Consider the following 22,426-nt stretch of genomic DNA (forward strand, 5'->3'; position numbering starts at 1 on the left):
AAGCCTCGCCTCACCTGGTGTAGCCGGTTAACCGAGCTGCCGCCCGGCAGCTGCACGGGAAAGGCGGGAAGCTGGCGCGGAGCTCACCTGACCACTCCCTTCCCGTCGCCCGCTGGCCCTCAGCCCTCGGCCCGTCCCTCCTGCTGGCCTCTGCAGGACGACAGCCCCGGACGTCATGCAGGGAGGAGCGGGCAGCTGGGTCTTCCTGGGCCCCGAGGGAGCTGCGTTTTGGGAGGCCGTGCCCTGCATGGGCCTGGCGTGCGGGGTGTGAGTGGGGCCCTGGGGTCCTGCTGCTGCGGGTGGCCCGGGTGGTCAGCCCTCCGACAGCTTCCCCGTGTGTGAAACGAAGACAACGGTGCCTTCCTTGTGGTGTGTGTCCTTGACAATGAATGGAAATGCTACGTTCTCTGACCATATCAGAATTAAGCTAGAAATCAGTAACAGAGATATCTGGAAAATTCCCAAGTATTTGGAAATTGCATGACAAACCTGAGGCATGCACAGGTCCGCGGAGGTGGTGTGGAAGCCCAGAATGAGCTCGCAGGGCACTGGCGCGAGGAGGGCGTGCCATCTGCGGGGCTCAGGGCAGACGGGCTGCCCACAGCGGTCACTGTGCGACGGAGCTCACAGGAGAGCCCAGGGCCTTGGGCATTGTCACCGCGGAGGGACACAGGACACGCAGGGGACACTGCTGCAGCCGGGACCTGGTCTCGTGCCGGAGACGCCCATGCAGGAGGGAGGGAGCCACCGCTGTGACTGTGCGCAGCCAGGTGGCAGCTGGTCCCAGGGGAGCCGCTGGGGTCGGCCCGGGCAGCACGAGGGCTGGCAGCCGCCTGCAGAGGGCACAGGCCCCGCCTGAAGGCCGGAGCCACAAATGTCGCCCACGAAGGCAAGAACCTGTCCCCTCACTCGGGCTGAGGCCCAGGGTCATGGGGTCATGGTCCGCGAGGCAGCCCCGGGCACAGGAGACCACCAGGACCCAGTGGCTGGTCCAGTGGTGCCAGGAGGAAGCTCCCTGTACGTGCTCAGCATCCCGAGACAACAAAACCACCAGAGCCATGTCTTGCTTTTTAATTAAAAAATAGAACTTTATTCCTTCAAATGGTCAGGTTTGCACTTGGGGACCAGCTATGCCCGTGATGACATGGTCTGTTTGAGGCCCCCCCCCACTGCCAACAAAGGTCCGGCACCGGCTCCCCTGGCCTCTGGCGCTTTCTCCTGTGGGGCGGTGGCAGCTGTTGGGGCTGATGGGGCCCTGCCTCTCCTCAGCTGCAGCTGTGGCTTTTGGGGTGTCCTTGTCCTGGAGCACAAACACCCTGGTGGAGTCCCAGGCACACCCAGCCAGACCCCATGGGCAATGCTGTGAGGTACAGGGACCAAGGCCAACACTGTGCCAACTGTGCACCTGCTGGACCACCTGTCCCGTGTCTGATGGCCCGTGAGGCAGGGCCATGCCTGGGCACTAGAGCCCAAGGATGGGCTCCACAGGAGGCCAACTGGACGGTCCCCCACAGCCCTCGTGGCCCCCGCCCCTGCTTCCTCCTGGCCGCAAGGGCGGTGCCCACCCCCTCACCTGCCCTCACAGCAGCCGCCTGCGCTTCCGGGCATGCCGGGCACGCCGGGTCCTCAGCACGTGCAGGTCTGTGTCCAGGTCGGCACAGGTGTCCGGGCAGGAGGGGGCGGAGCCCTCGCCTGGGCCTGGGGCTGGCTGCAACACAGAACGGGGGGGGGGGGGGGGAGGACGAGTGACCCCCAGCCACTGCGGGCGGGAATCAGGCGTGGCGAGAAGAGGGCCCTGAGGGGCCCCACATGGGTCAGGCACCAGCTGCTCCAGGCCATCCTAGTTCCTACCGCCAGGCCCTTCCTACTGCCCCGAGAGGAGGGCCGTGTGGTCCAGGACAGGGCTGGGGGGTGTGGGCGCAGGAGCTCTCCCGGCTGGCTGGGGTGCCCAGCCTGTTCCCGGGTCAGGGCTTCCTCCCTCGCTCAGCCCAGGACTCCCGGGGGCTCGAGGCAGGGCCCTGGGGTGCCCAGGGCGGGAAGGAGCCGCTTTGGGGCTTTCTCAGGGCTGCAAGTGGCAACAGGGGAAGGGGCCTTGCAGGGGGCTCCCTGGGTGCAGCTGGAGGACCAGGGTCACAGCCCCACACTTCAGGGCTCTCGTCAGAAATAAGTGGTTTTGCGTATAGAGCTGGGAACACTCTCCCCACACGCAGCCAGGGAGGCGACACCTGAGGGACTCTGCGCCCCCAGAGGTGCTGGGAAGGACGCAGCTGCTGCCCCAGGCGGACGGCCCACCAGGCAGTGCACGCCGCGTGTGCACGTGACCTGGGCCCCTCTCCGAGCATTCCCCACGCTGCCCCATAGGGGAGGTGACTTCTGCACAGACGCCACACGCAATGGGGGCGGCAAGGGGACCTCAGCGCCCACTTCCTCGTCCCAAGGAACCAAGCTGCCCGCGACTTCTGCCTGTCCCGCACGCCGCTCGGGCAGGCCAGACACTTCTGGGCGGGTGACGGTGCCACCGGGGCCGCCGTGGGGAAGTGGGGCCGGGGCTGGAAGCAGACCGTACCTGATCGGGGCTCCTGGCCGAGGTGAGCTCCGGCTCGTCCAGGCCCTCGTCCTCACTCTCGGAGCCCACGCCTGTGGCTGCTGAGAGAGTGGTGGGGACGCCGCAGGGGGGCAGGGTGGCCAGCAGCGCGGGCAAGGCGAAGGCTGCCAGGAACCGCGCCTTCAGCAGGAGGTAGGCAGGGTTGTCCTGGAGCTGCGCCCGCACCAGCCCAAGAGCGGCCTGCAGGGCTCCTGCCCGGGGCTCGGCCTGGCCCCTGGCTGCCCCATTGGCCACCAGGGAGGTGGCCTTGTCCTCCAAGGCCTTCTTGCGGAGCAGGAGGCCGGACAGTGCCCGCAGGCTGCACAGGGCGGGGGGCTGGTAGGGCAGCCTGCTCCCCAGGGGGGGCACACACACCCCGCCCTGCCCCCGCAGCCACTCCTGCGTGGCCGCCTCACTCTTGTGGGAGAGCAGGCCCAGGTCCAGGGAGCCTTTCTCATGCCCAGGCTGAGGCCCCCTGGGCTCCCGTGTCCCTGAGGGGGGCCCTGGTGTCCCTCCTGGGTCACTCCCTGGGCCGGCAACACCACAGGCAGGCAGCGGGCTGGGCGGCAGGGGCTCTGCCTCAGGGTGGTCCGCCTGGGGCGACGTCCTGGCCACACAGGCCACATCCCCATCCACATCTGCAGGCCTCTGTGACGAGGGACATGTGGCAGGGGTCGAGGGGCCTGTCCCGGGGGAAGAGTCTGGTCCCACGTCCACACTGGTCTGGGGCTGCCCAGGGCAGCTCAGCCCCGGGGCCCTGGGGCCCTGGGCTGCCCGCGTCTCAGCCAGGGGAGGCAGCAGGGTCACTGGCAGCCCTGTGGAGTCAGGGGTCCCTGCTGGCCTGGGCAGGCCCACCACTGCTGGCACCGACACAGGAAGCAGCCCCTGGGCCGTGAGCACCCAGGTGACAGGGAGAGGGACGTTGGCTGCCACGTGTGGCCCTGCTCTGTGTGTCAGGCTGAGGGGCTGGATGGGTGGCTGAGCAGGGCTGGGGGCCGCAGGGAGAAAGGGCAGCGCCTCCGGCAGGCCCTGCTTCCGGGATGTGGCAGGGACCTGAGACTGTCCGAGACTATTCGGGTGGCAGCTCCCGGTGACCTGGCCTGGGCCCAGGGTGGGGGTTCCAGACGCAGCCGCTAGGGACAGGGTTTGCAGGGTGGAGGACCCCTCGTCCTTGGCTGAAGTCCCAGCCCCCTGCCAGGAGGCGGAAGTGCCCAGACTGGCTGCTGCAGGGCCCCCGGGCCCAGAGGCTGCTGGGTTGGAGAGGGCGGGACCCAAAGCTGGGGGCCCGTGGGGGGCCGGCGGCAGAGCGGGCTGGAGGATCACAGGCGAGGACAGCAGCAGCCGGGGCGTGAGCACCGTGGGGCCCTGGGCGGCCTTCCTGGCCCGGGCCTCTCGAAGCCGCTTCTCCCGGAGCAGTTCTGACACGGTCTTGGGTTTGGGCCGAGGGCCGCTCAGAGCCGGTGGGGGCACCGGGGGTGTGGCATACTCTGTCCGGCGGCCGGCAGGCTTTGCAGCTTTCTGAGCTGTCACGCTGGGTAAGGGGCAGCCTGCAGGGAGGAGAGACCCCTAAGTGAGCGTCTGTACTGGGCAGCAATTGGAATGTGGTCACTGGGGGCCGGCCCAGATCTCGGGGTACCCCAAACCCCAACACCCGGTCACAGCCAGGGCAGTGGACGTTCCGGCCAGCCCAGCCCCTGAATTTCGAACATCTTCAAGGCCGGGACCGTGGGGTTGGCACTGCTCTCCTGGGAGAGCTTCTCCGTCCCCTCGGGAGCCCGGCCCTACTGGCCGGGTGTGGGCAGACTAGTGGTGCCAGCAGGACAGCCCTCACTCACGGGGGCCCCTCTCGTGCACCTGGGCCGGGGAAGCTGCAGGGCCAGCAGGGGCGGCAGCTGGGAGCACCAAACCCACCCAGCCGGGCTCTCATCCCTGTGGCGGGGGTTCAATTGGGACCCTGTCACCAGGGGCACGGGGCACCAGAGGCCCTGGTTCGGAGCCAGCGGCCGCTTGGGACTGCCCCACCGAATCAAGCACAGAAGCAGCAGTACCTGGGGTGCTCGGGGCTCTCGAAAGCGCCTGAAAAGGGAGAGGAGAGTCGGTACCTTGTTCGCCTGTGTGCTTTCACCACTTGTCCCCACTCCCAGACCACCTCTCGCCACCACCGCTACAGGGCACAAGGCCCCAGGTGCCGGCTCCCCACGCGCCTCTGCAGCTCAGCGGCCTCACGCCTCCCTCCCAACGCAGCTCCGCCACGGGCACCCTGGAACGCGCTCACTCCGGGGCCGGGGCGGTGTGGGGCTTGCAGGAGGGGGCAGGGGGCTGAGGGCAGTGAGGCCTGGGGGGCACCACAGAGCTGCCTCTGGTCCTCAAACGAGGACACCGTTTTGTGGTCTCCCACCCTAGGTGACAGGGCTCTGGGGCGAGGCTTCTCACCCACTGAGCTCACGCAAGTTCGGTGTCTGGGGCAGAAAGGCGAGAACCAGGCACCCCCAAGCAGACAGCACCCATGGTTCCTGACCACCGCCCCGTGTGGCTGTGGGGACACAGGCTGGGCAGGTGGGACGTCTCAGTGTTGGTCTGACCTGTGCCCACCTGGGACTCCCGCAGAACCTCTCAGGGCTGCAGGCCCCACGTGAGGGCTGTGTAGACACCCCTGGAGGGAGCACAGCAGAGCCGGCCGGAGGGACCCTCCTCCTGTGGGCAGCGCCTCGCCACGCCGGGGAGGGCGGCGCTCACTCTTGCTTCTCACCAAGGGCCACTACCTGCACAGGGCGCGGAGGGGGGTCCTGGGTGCCAGCCTGGAGCAGCCCGGGTGGCTGCACCTTCCTCTCTCGAACGACCTCCATGCAGCCAGCAGTATCGATCTGGAACAGCTGAGGGGCACAGGGCTAGTAGAACCTCCCACCTCGGCACCCCCAGACCCCACAGGACAGAACACCGCAGGACAGCCCTGACCGCAGCTGCTCTCAGGAGATCCCACACCACAGAGGCCTTGGCGGGAGCACGGGCAATCTGTGCGGCTGTGCCGGCCTCACTGAACCCTCGGCCAGAATTCCTGTCCTGACTTGCACGTGGATTTCCGGTCTGGGCTCCCACCGTGTCCTGGGTGTCACGCCCCCATTCCTCCATTTACACCTGGTCCCTGGCTGCTCTCACCCTTCCCAGGACACCGTTTAACCTGATGGTGGCAGTGAACGCTTGCCAGCCAGCCAGCCCGTTCCACGTTAATTTGCCAACAGCCATAAGCCTCGGAAAGTAAATTCTCAAGAATTGAGAACTTTAGATAATTATACTTTTAGGAGTGAATCTACTGCAAACTTTAAGTCTTTATACCCACACAAGCAAAAGAAATCCTGCCCATGTGCTTACCTGGATAAACAGCGTGAACACTGGGGTGCTGGCCAGGCGGGCATGCTGCAGCTGCTTCCCGAGGCCATCGGCTGGGGCACAAGGGCACACGGACAAAGTTGCTCCAGCTGCCACGCTGCTCTCCCGGAGGCCCGAGAGCCCTCAGGCCTGGGTGCCAGGCAGGGCGGGAGAAACCTTGGAACCGCAGCACACGGCCACCACGGACGAAGGGCGGGGTCCTCTGAGCCCTTCCCCGCCCCAAGAACCTCAAAGCCAGCCGCCCCGTGCAGGGCCGGGAAGAGCAGCCAGGGTCCTGACTGGCCATCGCCGAAAACCTTCAGGGACAGGTGCCGACCCTCACCAAGGAACCTGGCCAGAGGTGTGGCCCATCCCAGAAGGCTCCCTGCTGAGGCCACTTCCCTAACTGACTGCCGTGCGCTGAGCAGGACGTGACGCCTATCTCCACCCCCCCATCCCCCTCGGAGGCTCCCAGAGGAGCCCTGGGTGGTACCTCGGGTCTGCGCCACAGCAGGTCTCCGGGGAGCCGGCGTGCAGGGCAGGATGACGTCGCCCACCCAAGGGGTCACAGCCAGTAGGAGCCTGCGGTCCAGGAGTCTCTGGTGCAGAGCATGTCTCCAGCGCCGCCGTCCATTCTGGAAGGTTCCGTGCCACAGCTGCCTCACGTGGGACCGGGCAGCGCTGTCACCAGAGCTGGCCCCTAGGGGTGAGCTGGGCAGGGGCGGCTGCTTTAGCTTCTCCTTCTGCAGGGAGGAGAAGGCACCTGAGCCTCCCGGCCAGGCAAGCTCCCTGTAGCGACCCCTGCCCTGGTGGCCAGTGCGGAGCCAGCAAGGGCCCCTGCTCCCCACTCCCTTCAGGGCCTGGGGGAGGGACGCTCAGACCAGGGCGGGGGTGTGCGGGCTCGGGCAGGGAGGGCGCTGGGTGCCACGGGCAGCGTGCGGCAGGCCTCACCAGCGTGCGGCTGCGCGTGGCTGTGTTGGTCCTGAGCACCCTCAGCACGGTCTCCAGGGGCACCTTCAGCAGCCGGCTCCCATCCTGACAAAGGAGTCGGGTTAGGGGACGTGTGTGGGACAGCTGGACAGTGTGAGGCAGTGTGGGAGCCCCCAGCACGGGGGCTGCCGTGAACGTCTCCTCCCCGGCCTCCGGAGCACGGTGTGTGCCGTGTGGCAGTGGCACTGTGGGGGGCTGGGGTCCTCAGGCAGGGCCTCCCCAGAGGAGAGAGGGCACCCCAGGACACTAGCGGGGCTCCCCCCAGCCGGCCCTCGGGCTGAGAGCAGGCCTCTCTCCAGCGGAGGCTCCCAGCAGGCCCCGTGGCACGTGACTCTGCTGGCTGCCTCAGGGTCCACTGTCCCCTCCAGCACCTCCCAGGAAAGACCAGCCTGTTCCGCCCAGACTGCTACTCGGGACACAGCCAGAGCGGCACCTGTGCCCGCGGCCTGGAGATCGACCAGGACAGGCAGCACACGCCACTGTCCCCAGCAGGTGGGCAGGGCCCTTCACAGGGAGGACCTTGGGGACTCCTTACCACCGCCTCCTCCTCCCTCCTACTCCCCCCAATCCCCCCCACCCGGCTCGGGGATGAAATGTTCCAGAAATGCCTCCACGTCCACGTGCTCATTCAGCCAAGCTAGGGAAACAGAGCCGCCAGCCTCAGGGGAGAAGGCTGTTGCCCGTGGGGACGGTTCTCCAAAACCAGCCAGAAGCAGAACATTCTGATGAGCAATGAGGGGGTGTCTCTCTACACCTGGGGACCTGGCTGGTGGCCAGGCCGCCACATGGTCCCCGAGCACCAGCCCTGGTGACCACCTAGAGCGCAGGGCACCCACTTCCTCCTTGTGCCTTTCCGGGGACACACCCCGGGGCCTACCTCAAGGGCCAGCTCCTCTGAGCGCGCCAGCAACGTGTCCGCGGCGCGTGAGTCCTGGACGCCCCGCAGGGCGGTGCTGTGGACGCCGGAGGGGGCCTGCGAGGGGCCCAGCTGCTCATGGGGAGCCGATGTGGGGGCGGAAGCTTCCTCTCTGCTGCCCTGGGTGGCACCGGGCCCCTTGGGAGGGCCGAGGGAGGCAGCAGGGCGCCCCGGCCGGCCTCCTGGCCCTGCTCTCCACGCCGGGCCGGTGCTGTGTCTGGCAGGAACCCACAGGTCCATGTCCGGCACCACGTACTGGGGGGACGGCAGCTCTCTGCCGCCCTCCTGCGCCTGCTGCAGTTCCGCCTCCGACTCCTCGCTGCCACTGCCGCTGCTGCTGCTGGTGCTGGTGCTGCCGCCGCCGCTGCTGCTGGTGTCCCCGCCGCTGCTGCTGGAGCTGGAGCTCCACCGGACACTGCGACGGGGCCTCCGCCGCCGCCTCTGCAGACCCTGCCTCTTCTGAAGGGAGGAAAGGGCCCCATGGAGGCCTCAGCCACGCAGGCTCACCGAGGAAGGACAACAGGCAGACGCCCCCCAGGGGGAGGCTGAGCAGGCACGCCTGCGGGGTGGGCGGCAGCTGAGCCGGGGCGGGTCTCCCTCTGCCCTAGACTGCCCGGAAGAAGAAACACCAGGGCCAGAATCCACATGTCCCACCTCCCTCCCGACCCCCCATCCCCGCGCCCCCTGATTCTGCCCCGTGGGGGACGCAGGGGATGGGACCTTCCGTCTGCATGCAGGCAGAGCTCCAGGAACAAATGGATGCCTCACCCCAATCATGACCTTCCACTTGCTCAGACACTGGGAGCCCGACCGATGGGGCAGTTCGGAAGCGATTTTTGCCCAGTGACCTGCAAAAGCAAAACCACATGGAAACCGCTTCATACAACAGCCTCCGACGGCACAAGGTCATCCGCTCAGAGGAAGAGTCTGCTCCCAGGACAGCGTGCTGTCCTCTGGAAGATTCGCCTGGGGCCTCCCGCGCTGCCCAGCTAGAAGCCGGATCAGATTCGCCGCCGCCCCTGCAACTCTGGAGCCCAATCCTCCGTGGGTGCTCAGCCCCGCAGCAGAGTTCTGGCAAACGTACAACCAAGAAGGAAGAATCGCCCCATCTACATAACATGGGCCTTGCGTGTCTGCTGCGCCCGGGCTTCTAAGCCAGACGCCGCTAACGACCTGAGTTCTCTTTCAGACAGCGCTGGCGGGAGGCAGTCAGGGCAGAGCGTGTACGGGACAGCTGGACAGTGAGACACAGCCTCAGTGCTCTGCACGTCCTGGAGCCCGGCAACCCCACAGCTAGGGTGTGTTCTAAGGAGATGTCATAAATGTAAGCAAAGGTTTATCTATAAACGCTCAGCTCGTTCCAGGCCAGAGAGAAAGATGGGGACGGAAGGTTGGCTGAATAACCCGTGAGCCGCCAAGAAACGCGGCGCAGCCACCGGCGGAGCGGCAGCAGGACAGAGTGCGTCCGGACGGGATGTTCACGCCAGACGGCACGGCTCATGACACACCGTCACGTAAAAAGCAGTCAGTTACACACGAGTCAGTTTGTTAAAAGCTGCCTTTTCCTAGAAGAGGACAGAGGAAGGAGAGGGGAGGTGTGCGCCAGCTAACAGCGGTTATCTCTGGGCGACACGCTCACGTTACTTTTCTCCTTTTTGTACGCCTGCACTTCTAAGTGTCCTGTGGTGAACTTGCACTAGCTGTAGTAAGGGGAAACTGCCGTCTGTCCGGACGGGGAAGAACGGGCGGAAGAGCGGTGGACATGGGGTCAGGGCAGACCGGAGCCTGACGGGGTCTGCAAAGCTGGGGCACGCTCCCCAAGCGAGCAGACACTGCGCAAGCTAACACACCGGCAACTCACCAACACCGTATTTCTCTATTAATTCAATTAACTGTTCCTCTTCTTTTAAAGTCCAACGTCCCTTTTTCAAGCTGAAATGCAATCTTCTGAAATAGCTGAAAGTGACATGAAAACAAGGGGACATGAAAACATGCTGAGACACCTCCCACTCTTATCCTGGCTTCTGCAACGGTTTCTTAGATATGTCACAAAAATCAATAGCAGCCAAAGAAAAATACAGACACACTGGACTTTGTCAAAATGTGAAACTTCGGTGTTTCAAAGGAAACCGTCAAGAAAGTGGAAAGAAAACACACAGGCTGGGCTGGTCAGAAGGTAGTGAGTTATCCCACTTACTGTTCAGTTACAGACTGAACTTCTGGCTCTACTACCTTACCCCTTCTCACTTCTGCACTTGACTAGTCTTTAAAAAAAAAAAAAAAAGAAAGAAAGGAAAAAAGAGAACACACAGGCCAGGCGCGGTGGTTCACGCCTGTAATGTTAGCATTCTGGGAGGCCAAGGTGGGAGGATCACTCAAGGTCAGGAGTTCAAAACCAGCCTGAGCAAGAGCGAGACCCTGTTTCTACTAAAAATAGAAAGAAATTAATTGGCCAACTAAAAATATACAGAAAAAACCAGCTAGGCATGGTGGCACCATGCCACATGCCTGTAGTCCTAAGCTACCCGGGAGGCTGAGGGAGAAGGATCTCTTGAGCCCAGGAGTTTGAGGTTGCTGTGAGCTAGGCTGACACCACGGCACTCTAGCCTGGGCAACAGAGTGAGACTCTGTCTCAAAAAGAAAAAAAGAGAACATACAGCCTGGTCTCCGGCCATGCCACCCACACGCGCCAGATCTCGTCTATCTCGGGCCTGGCGGGGTCGGGTGGCTAGTACTTGAAGGGGAGAAAACACAGACCAGGAGAGAATATTTGCAGACCATACCTCTGATCAGGGACTTGTGTCTGAAATCTGTAAAGAACTTGTAAGTCAATAAAAAAAACAGAGCAGAGGACTTGAATAAATGTTTCTTCAAAGAAAAATATATACGAATGGCAAACAAGCCCATGAAAAGATAAGCTTAATGTCCTCAGTCACTGGGGAAATGCAGATAAAAATCACCATGACACCAGTTCACACCCACTAGGATGGCTGTCGTCACAAAGAACAAGCATCGGGGAATGTGGAACACTGGAAGCCCGGTGCGCTGCTAGTGGGAACACTTTGGAAACCTGTCTGACACGGAGCAGCCACCACACCGGGCAACCCCACTCCTCAGCTACACCTGAGGGAAACGAACATGTACCTCAGCGTAAAAAAAAGGCATGTGAACATTCATGTTTCCAAGTTCACCCATGTTGTACCAGAATTTGCAGAAATACAGTATTTGCTACAATTTCATTTTTTTAAAAGCTGAATAACATTCCATCGTACGGAAAGACAACATTTTATCCATTCATCTGTCGACAGACACTCGGGCTGTTTCCGTATTTCGGCTGTCGTGAGGGCGCTGCTGTGGACGCGGCTGTACAGATGCGCTTGGGTTCCTGCGTCCAGTTCTCTCGGGTTTTACAGCTACCGATCATCCTGGGTATCAGGCTACGTTTAGCTTCTCGAGGAACCAGCCTACTGGTTTCCACAGCAGCCTCGCCGTTTTACGTCCCCACCAAATGAATGAATGTTCCGGTTTCTCCATTTCCTCACCTACATGTGTTACTTTTCGTTTTTGGAGACAGGGTCTCGCTCTCTTGCCCAGGCTGGAGTGCCGTGGAGTCAACACAGCTCACAGCAACCTGAAACTCCTGGGCTCAGGCGATCCTCCTGCCTCAGCCTCCCCAAGTAGCTGGGACTACAGGTCTGCAACATCATGCCAGGCTAATTTTTTTTTTTTAAATTTTTTAGAGATGGGATCTTGCTATTCCGTCCAGGTTGGTTTCAAACTCCTGGCCTCAAGTGATCCCCTCATCTCAGCCTTCAAAAGTGCTGGACTACAGGTGTGAGCCACCACACTTGCCCTCCCCAATTAGTATCATCCCGATCTATGTGTGGTTTTGACGTATACTTCACAACGACTGAGGATGTTGAGCATCTTTCGTGTGCTTGTTGGACATTTGCATACGTTCTTTGCAGAAGTGTCTATTCAAGCACTTTGCCCACTTTTGAACTGAACTGTTTTTATTGTTGAATAGGTCTTCTTTTTGGGGTGATCAAAATGTTTTAAAATTGGTTGTGGTGATGGCCGCACGGCTCAATGAATGCACTAAAAACCACTGGAGGGTACACTAAATGAACGGCTTGTATGGTATGTGGATTTTATCTCAATAAAGCTGTTTTCAAAAAAGATAACCAGGAAAGGAGGGGGGTGCGGCTGCCTGCCCAGGGAATGTGCCCATTGGCGATCTGGAAAATTTAGACATCACGGGTCAGGAAAACTGACCAGGACACCCTGTCTCCGGTGGAACTTGGGTCTTGTTCCTGGCAAGCAAGGGACATAAATATAAAAGTCTGGCTTGGAAAAGCAGTTCACCCTGCTTCCCCAGAGAGTCAACCCTGGCACACAGAACGCCCCTGGGCCACACCCTCTCCCTACAGCAGCAAATCACTCCTGGCCACTGTCTCCTGGGCTGCCTACAGCCTAGGCGAGAGCAGACCTAACACGCATCCCAGTGAGCCCCTCCCTCCCCGCGCCGCGCAACTCACCGATCTCGGCACTGGGCATCGCTCCTACCTGGCACCTCTTCCCGGATTTTAAACCAATCCTGCTCCCCATATTTGGCAACAGCTTGAAGCAACTTCTGCAGGAAGGGACAAGCACGCAGACGGTATCTGTGGGCACAGCCATAACCTCCCCGTCCTGAACTCAAAGAAGGGAACCTCAGGGGCCCAGCAGCCCCTCGGGACAGGTCGGTTAATTCCCAGAGGACCGTTCTCCTAGGGCCCCACACACTTACAGCATCTTCCTCTGGGGCCCAGTACCCCTTTTTCAGGTTGGGATCCAAGCTCTTGGTCCAGCGATAGATGAGCTGCATGGAGTCTCTCCCTTCCATGTAGTAGACAACTGGGGGAGAGGGGCCTCGTGGGTGCCAAGACACCTGCCCCCCACGCAGGGGCGCCTCGTGGGGGCCGAGACACCCACTTCCCAGATGGGTCGCACAGAACAGAGTCACTCTGATCACCAAGGATCCAACTGTGGAAGCCCTGAGACCACGTGACCCCTCGCACTCCCTGTAGCCTCTCCCGACTCTGAAAGCGAGTCACCCGGAGAGTCTGTGCCTCCACGTAGGGGCGCCCCGGGACAGCCTGAGGGCCTCTCAGGACGGGCACGCGAGCTCACTTCTGCGGTAGGGGATGTGGCTGCCGACGCGCATCTCCTGCACCAGCTGGGTGAGCATGCGGTCCTCCTCCTCCGTCCACTCCCTGCGCCGCAGGGCCGTGTTGTGCCGCTGGAAGGTCTGCAGGCACTGGAAGGCGCTGCGCCGGGTCTTCCCAAGGCCCGCACAGAAGCAAAGGGGCGTCAGTGGGCTCTGCCCCGTGTGCCAAATCGCACTCAGACCTGGCTCTGGGAGGCTTGGGGAACAGGTGGGCCCCAAGCGCCCCACGGTGACACAAGTCTGTAAACCTACGCTGTCCTCCCACCAGGCTCCCATGGGGCGGTGAGACCACCGGCTCTGCCCCATCCAACTCCGCTAAGGGCCTCCACGCTCTGAGGTCTCCTGGGACCCCCGGGGTCCGGATTGGGTCCCGCGGTCCTTACCCCCAGCTCCTCTGCCACCTTCTGCCACTCGAGGTGGCCGTGTGAGGCTGCAATCGCCTTCAGCCGCTCCACCTCCTCCCCACTCCACTCCTGCTTGTTGATGCTCGGGTGCTCAGAGTTTTGCCAGAACTTTCGGATCTCCTCCGCACCACGGCCTCCTTCAAACTGCACCGACAGAGAAACTCAGCCTTGCGGGGCTGCTGACCCCAGAGGCCCCCAGACAAAGCTCCAGGCCAAGCCATTGCTTCCTGGCAGGTGGAAATACCAGGAGCCTCCATCCAGCTCACTGGGTCTTGCGTTGCCAAAAATGCACATTTGGCTCCAAATGCAAAGCCAGTAGCCTCAAGACCATCCACCACAGAAGAGAAAGATGTGCACATCGACAGGGAGGGCCCATGAAGCCACTCACTGCTCTTGGCTGCTGGCCACGCACTTGACCAGAAGGGCCATGGCGGATGGAGGAGCTGGGACGGCGCAGCCTTACTTACTGCCCAGGTCCGACCCCCGCCCCATCCCTGACACGTGCTGCAGGCTGCCTGGGGCTCAGACCGGACCCAACTCACATTAACGTTGGAGATCTTCTCCCAGTCATGGTTGTCCAGCCTGTTTCCCAGCAAGGTCTCTTCTGGGAGCTGGCTGGAGGAAAGGACCAGGGCACTGTGTCACGCCCAACCTGTGGGCTCTCCCCGGGGCCCTCCTGGGGACCCTGTCTCACTTGATATCTTGGACTTCCTTCTCAGCTTCCTGGATCTGCTTGCCCAGGGCCTGCCTCTCCGGCTCACTGGAGACTCTGCTCTGCTTCTGGTGCAAGTACTCCAGCCTGCAAGGCAGAGTGCAGGCGAGGGCTGGGGACGGCGGTGCGCACTCCGCAGGGTGCCCTGCCTCTCTGGGGCCGCCCTGGGGAGGGCTGGTCACTCCGTTCAACTCAGTGGTACAGAACTGTGACTCGGTTCCAGTTCCGAGCCTGCCTTATCCTCCCTGCCTGTGCCTCCTCCCCCATATAGGGGGCGGCAGCACTTGCCTCTCCTGCTGCTGTCACCAGGATCAGAACGGCGGCAGCATGTCTGCTGACACAGGTGGTGACTACCTGTTCCCCCTACCATGTGTCAGAGCCCGGCACACTCCCCTCCCAAGCATCAGCGTCCCAGCCCAGCCCTGTGCAGATACCTCAACCTGTGCCCAGCAAGGGGGCCAGCAGCTGCTCTGTGAGCCTACGGTTGCTGCTGTAGTAGAGAACCACTTCCCGGGACGGGCCGGGGGACCCAGCTCTCCCTCGGCCTGAGGAGGGACCCATTGTCACCGCTGCAAGTCCTGGCCGTGCACATCAAGTCACGAGGTGCACATGGCCCCCGGGACGCCCTGGCCTGGTCACAGGCCTCTCAGTGCCCAGAGAGGCTGTCTGGCCCCAGCTGCTGCCACCCTGAAGGCACCACCTCTGCCTCTAGCCCTCGTGGTCCCACACAGCAGCAGGTGGGTACCCTGCTGGGCTGTCCAGGTGGGGCTGATCCAGACCTGGCTCCACTGCCCTCCCTGCATGTCCTGGTGCCCAGCGCTGGGAGGCACCGTGTCTCCTGTGTCTCTCACCATAGTCTTCCAGACCATGCTGCCCCATTGAGCATTTACAAAAAAGCAGCACCCCGTGTGTTTCTGACGTTACCCCATCAGCAAAAGCATTAAATGGGTTTCATGGAATGGTTCTCATTTCACAGGGGGAAACTGAGGCCCAGAGAAAAGGAGCTGCCTGAGGCACATGGCTCAACGCAGCTGCGCAGCCTGGCCCTGCACTCCCGAGTGGCCGAGACGCTGGCAGCCTCCTCTGGGGAAGGAGCGCGAAGCTCAGGCATCGGCGTCTCCCGGCGCCAGGGAGAGGGAGGTGGCTGAGCTGCACCTCTGCCCGGCCCACGCTGGCCAGCTGCGACGCTTGGGCGGCGGGGAAGGCCGTCCCCTGACCTGCCGTGACTCACTTCAGTAACTTGGGCTGCAGCAGACGCTGTAGGCGGTCGCTCACCACTGACTTTCTGAGCAAGGCTTTTTCCCAGTTTTTCCCTGAGGAGAGAGAACCATGACGTCATCGGAGGCTCTGGCGTGCCATGCTCGTCGTTCACTGCGCCCTCTCCACAACCGGGTGCCACCGTTAGCTCCCACTTCCAGAGCAGGAGGCGGTGCTTAAGTGGCGAGGGAGGGAGTTACTGTCTGATGGCCTCTGGGTGCCAGCCCCTCCCCGGAAACACGCTCCACCTGAAGCCTGGCACAAGCTCCTGTCAGGGCCTGCCGGGCTAGGCATGCCGAGATGAGGCGGAAGTGACCAGAGAGTGTGAGGTGGTAGCCCGGGCCTGCCCCTAGTGACTGGCATCCTCGAAAGGACCCTGTTCAACTGGAAAAGGCTGGGGGTTCAAGTGGCCAGTCCCAGTGGTCGAGGCCAGGTGCCCAGGAGGTCACAGCAGAGAGGTCTGAGAACCACACACAGCCCTGGGAAGGGGCCTCCCGTGTCCCAGAGCTCACTGGACGCCAAGGGCCTGGCCTGGGTTCTTACACTTGGTCACAAGGAGCTCTTCGAAAGCCTTGATCCCCTGGGCAGCCTTCTCCCGCGTCTCCTCATTGGCAGGAGGCCCCTGTCAGAGCACACGGCAGCACAATGTGAACATACCTGTGTGCTCACCTGAAGGGCCCCAAACGTCCCTCCTGGGTCCACACCAGGACTCAGGGCCCCTTCCCCACAGCCTCCTGGTGGGCAAGGGCAGATGCTGGCCCTCTGCACCCAGAGCTGCTGCCACGTGGTGGCTGTGGGCACAACCCAGTGGGCATGCGCAGGGTGGGCTCCTCGAAGGTTGACGAGGTTGGGCCCTACTGTTGGACGCTGCAGTCCACACGGCGAGGCCTTGCTGACCATCGGGGTGCCACTGCACAGCGAGCCGCGCCCTGCGTGGCCCACCTGGAGGGAAGCTCACCCACCCAGGGAGGGAGGCCTTGACTTTCACCAGGGATAAGGCAGAGAGTTCTGAGATTGGAGAGTGTTACCCTGAAGCCCCCAAGGGAATTCACAGCCAACCAGCAGGCTGTGGGGACAAGAGCTTCTTCCCTCGACCACTCACCACTCCGGTGACCCTGTCCTTGAAGTACGGCTTCATGAAGTGCCCTATGTACACGTTCGGGGGCAGGCTCTTGCTGCCCTGCACCTTGGGGCCTTTGGGCCCAGCCAGGTCCCACATGATCTCCTCCTATGACAGACACAAGGGCCCCTCTGTGGGCAGGGCAGCAGTGACACTCCCTGTGCAGAAGGGGACCCCTGGGTGAAAGGGAGGCAGGCAGCCAGGGAGCCCTGGTCCTGGGAGCCTGGCTGTGAGGGCTCTTGGGGTCAGGAGGTGTCGGCACGAGGAGGGGCTGTCACCCCATCCTACCTGCTGCTCCCGGTTCTGTGCCAGCAGCAGGCTGACCTCTGCCAGCTTCTCACGGATGACCTCCTGGTAGACCATGTTCAGCTGCAGGCAGGTCTCTGGGTCTTCAGGGAGAGCTCTGTCCTTGGGGTCATCCTCATCGTTGCTGGCTTCACCCCACCTTTCTTCTTCCTGGTTGTGAGGCAGAGATTGCCGTGAGCAGATGGGACACACAGATGTCCTCCCACCCTCTCGGCCCCAGCCCAAGCCCACACACCAGTCGCTGGGCCCCTGGGACACTCAGGCAGCTCTGGCCCAAGACCACCCACATGTGGGACCAAGAAATGACCCTGGTGGGTGGCAGGAGCACGTTCACGTCTGGGGTGGCGCCTGTCCCTCCCAGAGTCGAGTGTGTACACGTTTCCTCATCTCAACGTAAGGAAGGTCGGGTGGGGTCCGTGTGAGGGAACAAGCAGCTTTCAGTCACTACAGCAAATGTTTCTACGGCCCAAGTGCCACAAGCCTGTGCCACCATCGCAGTGAGCCAGGCTGCCATGATCTCGCTCGTGCAAGGTCACGGGCATTGTGGGCGGGGGACGAGGGCAATATATGTAACCTAAACATTTGTACCCCCATAACGCGCCGAAATAACAAAAAAAAAGATCACAGGCGAGCGAGCGACGGCTCCAGAGGGCCAGCCCGTCTCGAGGCGCTGAGTGCGAAGCCATGGCGCTAAGCCCGTCCACACGAGGGCAGCACGGCCACTGAAAACACGAGGCCGCTCTGAACCCACTGACTTGGTGGCAAAACAAAAACCAAATCATAAAGTCTTCCAGAATAGATGAAAGGCAGTTAATAATACTAACTGGTGTACCCGAGCAGCTGCCAGGCGCTCTTGTACGTTAACTGACTTGTGCCGTGACTGTCCCTACTGCCCCAGGGGACACTGAGGCACACAGAGAGGCGAGCTGTGAAGGGCAGGGCCCAGGCACACACCTTGCTGCCTTCTGCGTGAGATGGACTCTCTCACGAGATGTGTGTGTATCGACACGCGCTCAGGAAAATGCCAGGAGGCTGTTAATAGCAGTTATTTCGGGACACAACTTTAACGTCAACAGTGAATACTCTGTGGCGTCTCTCTATACACACCCCCTCCCGGGCTACTTTGGAAGGTGGCGGCAGGTCCGACCCTGCACACAGCCAGGCCAGGCCAGTAGTTACCAAGATCGGGGGATCTGCGGCGTCCAATCCCTCGCCAGGCAGCAAGTCTGTGGGAGACAAAAGTGCGCCGTGTTGGTGACTGAAGACGGGAAGGGCAGGTGGCGCAGCCACCGCGGCTTCCTGGGCCGTGCAGACAGGGAGGGGCCGAGGTCCCACCGGCCGGGAGGTAACGGAGCCTCAGGGTGAGACTTGCCGTGAACGGACCCTCTTGCCCTGATGGTGCGGGGCACACACTTGACCCAGGCAGGTCAGACAGAGAAGATGCCAGCCTAACACGAGGTGCCCCTGGACACACAGGGGACAAAACTACAGAGTTCACTGGATGACACGTGCTGTCTTCCACCAGAGGGACGCCAGGGAAGGCTCTGTAGCACCCGGCTCTATCCTGAGGGAGCTCAGCCAGTGAGCAGGGAGGGCACAGATGCAGAGGCCCTGCCCACAGAAGACAGAAAGTCACCCAGAGGCGGCCCTGGGCCCAGGGAGAGGTGAGCAGCAGTGTGTGTGTTGGGGGCAGCTGTGGGCAGGTCTCTGGTCAGGGTGGGGAAGGCTCAGGGAGTGCATGGGGAGACAGTGTGGCCTCCACAGAAGGGTCCTTTTAGGAGGCTCGCATGAGCCCAGCAAGAGATTCCAGGGGTGTGAGTAGTGGTGACTGTCCAGACTGGCCCACGGGCTGAGCCCTGGGCCCGCCCCTCCCAGAAGTGCACACTGCAGAAGGCCAGCATGCTCCCCCTGAGGCCCCTAGAGCTCAAGGCTCAATGGCAGGACCCTTCCTTCCTTCCTGCCCCTCTCCAGGCAGCAGAGCCAGGGCACTGTGCACAGCCAGTGCACCCAGAGCATGACAAAGGAGGCACTGTCACGAGCCCTCTGGGGGAGAGGCAGGGGCCAGGTCGGCAAGAAACAGGGCCTAGGCTTAGCAGCCCCAGCACATTCTACCTAACGTGGCTAAACAGACCCAAGGGCAGACACAGATGTTCTTAGCCACGTTCCAAGGAGGCCAGGTGCACAGGAGCTTACCTGTTTCAGAATCTGAATCGAGACTTGATTCGGAGACCTCCACGTGGATACCTGAGGAGCTGGGGTCCAGAATCCTTTCTAGCTCCTTGATCTCCTGCGTTATTTTCTCTCTTTCAGCATCTATATCCATGACGTCTGCCTGCCTCCAAAATACATCATGAGATGTTAGAAACCAAGAGCCAGAATCTCATTCTTCTTCAGACACATGCACCTGCAGAGGATGGCAGAAGCCTGTTCCAAAGCAGGTACCCGGATCTCCAGGGAGATTCAGACTCAGGCCCAGCCCTGGGCTGCACCCTTGCACCCTCCTGCACCCCACAAACACCTGCCCTGTGCTCTGCCAGGTGCCAAAGGCCCGTGAATGTCTCTTGCCTGCTCTGAGGCTACCACCGCATAGGTGGAGTAGATGGACACCAAGATGACCCAACTGCCTGGTCTCTGCTCCCACACCCACGGCACAAGGGAGCTGGTCGCCCAGTGCAGAAAGTGCAAGGTGCAGGGGCAAAGTCTCTAGAAGACAAGGATGAGGCCCGTGGCCCCTAAACCTATGACCACAGCTTCAGGTGCATCCTGCTCTCCATGGCACAGAGCTGGACCCACAGAGGGCGTTTGGAAAATGTCCACCGGGCACAGACTGACCAGGTGACAGTCACTGGCAGCACTGGGAAGTAAGCTCCCCACAGGCAAAGCTTTCTGTCTGCTCGCTGCTGTATCTCCAGAATCTAGAGCAGCACCCAGCACATGGCAGTGTCTGACTCAACAAGCAGAAGCAGACATGAAGCTTTTTTCTTAGCAACACTGGTCTGGGAAGCCTGAAGGGGGAAGGAAGCTGCGGAGACAGAAGGGTGGGAGAACAAGGCATTAGCTGAGAAGATTTCAAAGAAACACAAGCACAGGTCTGGGAGGAACAAAGAGAAGCCTCCTCCCCTGCTCTTGGCGTGAGCTCTCCCAGCTAGAGACTCTGGTGGAGCCGTGAGTGACTGGAACAGAGCAGCCCATGTCCCCCATTCCTGCGCAGGATGCATCGTTTACACTTGAAATGTTTCTAACCCTGCAAACCGAACTCAGCTAAAAGCCAGCGAGATCTGCAGAACCACTGGCAGGTTCAAAGCTGCCATTTCCCCCAGGCAGGGCAGGGAGGGGATGTTTTCTTCTGGAAGCTTCGCCTTGAAGGAAAAGGCAACTTGTGTTTTGAAGACAAACTGATTTTCACTTCCGTCTTCCACCCCCTTCCCGTACTGCTCCTAAGCAATGAACAGCAGGAAGGAAGGTCAGAGTCACAGTTCAAGCCCTGAGCCTTCTGCCTGCAGCCCTCCCTGCCGGTGGGTGTTCATGAGGGGCTGCCCAAGATTGTGGCAGAAGACACTTCAGTCCCAGATCCTGAGACCCGGCCCAGGCCTCCTAGCTGGCCCCAGTGAACCCAAGGAAGCCGTCAGTATGGGGCGGCGGGGGGCGGGGGTGTTAAAGGCGCTGGCTGCCTCTTGCTAGCTGTGGAGCCTCGGGCAATCACCTGCCTCCCCCGAGCCTCAGCTGCCACATCTGTAAAATGGGGTGAGGAGTGGCCGGCACAATCCCCGAAAAGCACTTAGTGCAGGACCTGGCGCACGCGGGCGCCCTACTACTGGACCCCCACAGACAGTGAGGATGGCGGGAGGGAAGGGCGGCTGTCTCGGCGGAACCTCCGGGAGTCCCGGGCTGCGCCCCTGGGCCGCCTCCTGCAGCCCGTTGCCCGCCTAGGGTCCCTCCGGGCCAGAATTCCCACGGGCTTGGGCCTCCAGGTCTCCCCAGCATGGCAGGATCGCCGCCACGCCGGGCCTCAGTTTCCCTGTCTTTGGGTGCTGCCCCGCCCCCTCCCCGGGCCACGGCTGTCCGCTCCTCGGGCCCGCGCCCCGTGGCTGCCGGCCCCGCCCCGTACCTCACCTGCCCGGCACGGCCCTCACCTGCGCGCGCGGCCAGCACCGTCGCCCGGGCGACCGAAGACACGACGCTTCCGGCGGCCACCGGACTGGAGCTCCACGCACCGGAAGTCCCGCCTCCTGAGGCGCGGGGCACGCCGGGACGCCGCTGCGGCCCGCAGGGACCATAGAGAGACGGAGATCATAGAGAAGCGGGCTGCTCGGTGCTGCCCTCGCGCGGCCGCCCTCGGGACCGCCTTCTGGGTCCCCCAGCCACTGAGAGGCTGGGCCGGCCTGGTCGCCGGGTCAAGATATGGCTCTGGCTTAGCCTGGAGAGGCAGAGCGGTTTGGGCGAGTTCTCACCAGCTGTGTGACCTTGGGCGGTCCCTGGCCTCTCCGTGACTGTTTCATCTTCTGTCAATTGCATCTTGGAATTTGGTCGGGCAACCAACGCGAAAGCACCGAGTGCTCAGTACTGCCCCAGGCCAGACCCATCTCCAGGCAGGTACGTGGGACTGAACACCAGTCGAGTAAGAGGGTGGGGACCCCACGCAGGACTCACCCCTGTGGACCTTCAGGGTGTTCCAGCCTGAAGAGCTCCCTAGGGAGCTCCCCTAAGTAGGCACTCATCCATTCAGGAACATTCCGGGGTTGACTCTGGGCTGAGGGCCTGTGAGCATTAGAGGCACTCCAGGGCCCCCAGCGCAGCCTGGGAGAGTTGGGGAGTCAGCTGGAGAACGGTAAGGGAGGCTGCTGTCCACCCAGGGGTGGGCTTTTGGCCTCAGAGGGCTAGAACCAGGGAAGGCCAAGCTGGGAGTTTGGTATTGGTGCAAAAGTAGAACTGAGAAGATGGAACCATAAAGCTGCTGGCCCCTCAGTGCTCCCAGAGCACCTCCCGTTGCATTCCCTGAATTGTGAAGGGACCTGTCCTTACAGGGCAGGAAACCCAGAGGCAGACATTAAATATGGCACTGTGAATTTTATTTTTAAGTTTTTTACTATGGAACGCTTCAAACACACACCGAGGAAGAACAGCAGAGTGAACGGCTTCGTATCCACCCAGACTCCACCCTGCTTGCCAGCTGGAGTGTAGGACCCAGGGCAGGTGCAATGTCAGAGGGTGGCTCTGATGGCCACCCTGGCCATCTGGCACGTCCTCCCACCCCATAAAATGCTAGAATGCTGTCTCTCCTGAGGGCCTTGGAACAGGTCTGCAGCCCAAGCATCCTCCCCGGGAGTCCCCGTACTGTCCTGTAGGCCCAGAGGAGAACCTCATTCCAGCACTTTCCTGTACCACTTTCCATACTGCCCTGCCTGAAGTCTGTCCTGACAACAGAATTGTTGTCAGGGGCATAGGCTTGAAGGCACGCTCAATGGCGACTCTGGAAAGCTGTGACCTTTACCTATAGCTAAGGCCATAAGGTCCAGCAGTTTAAACATCTTGGTTGGAAATTTAATCACAATCCAATCTGTC

General features: G+C 61.7%; 1 protein-coding gene across 2 annotated transcripts; it reads right to left on the minus strand.

Annotated features, from left to right (window-relative positions):
• Positions 1 to 1,063: 1,063 nt before the first annotated feature.
• Positions 1,064 to 21,067, minus strand: SNAPC4 (small nuclear RNA activating complex polypeptide 4). 2 transcript variants are annotated; one of them, XM_012782053.2, is made up of 25 exons: positions 20,998 to 21,054; positions 20,108 to 20,301; positions 19,058 to 19,196; positions 18,044 to 18,090; positions 16,847 to 17,014; positions 16,541 to 16,666; positions 15,982 to 16,060; positions 15,413 to 15,494; positions 14,164 to 14,268; positions 14,012 to 14,084; positions 13,449 to 13,613; positions 13,029 to 13,176; positions 12,646 to 12,752; positions 12,395 to 12,489; positions 9,718 to 9,812; positions 8,625 to 8,704; positions 7,818 to 8,315; positions 6,902 to 6,985; positions 6,444 to 6,693; positions 5,954 to 6,024; positions 5,347 to 5,457; positions 4,633 to 4,660; positions 2,567 to 4,131; positions 1,574 to 1,708; positions 1,064 to 1,300 (listed from the first exon to the last, which is right to left on the minus strand). In XM_012782053.2, exons 3-24 carry the CDS (start codon positions 19,185 to 19,187, stop codon positions 1,580 to 1,582), a joined length of 4,236 nt encoding a protein of 1,411 aa, XP_012637507.2. In that variant the 5' UTR covers positions 19,188 to 19,196; positions 20,108 to 20,301; positions 20,998 to 21,054; the 3' UTR covers positions 1,064 to 1,300; positions 1,574 to 1,579. The 2 variants fall into 2 exon arrangements, with proteins under 2 accessions (XP_012637507.2, XP_012637508.2); XM_012782054.2 differs by lacking the exon at positions 20,108 to 20,301 and having other exon boundaries at positions 20,998 to 21,067.
• Between the last annotated feature and the right edge of the window lie 1,359 nt (positions 21,068 to 22,426).

Source organism: Microcebus murinus, chromosome 12 (assembly GCF_040939455.1).
Source record: "Microcebus murinus isolate Inina chromosome 12, M.murinus_Inina_mat1.0, whole genome shotgun sequence".
NCBI classification, from domain to species: domain Eukaryota; kingdom Metazoa; phylum Chordata; class Mammalia; order Primates; family Cheirogaleidae; genus Microcebus; species Microcebus murinus.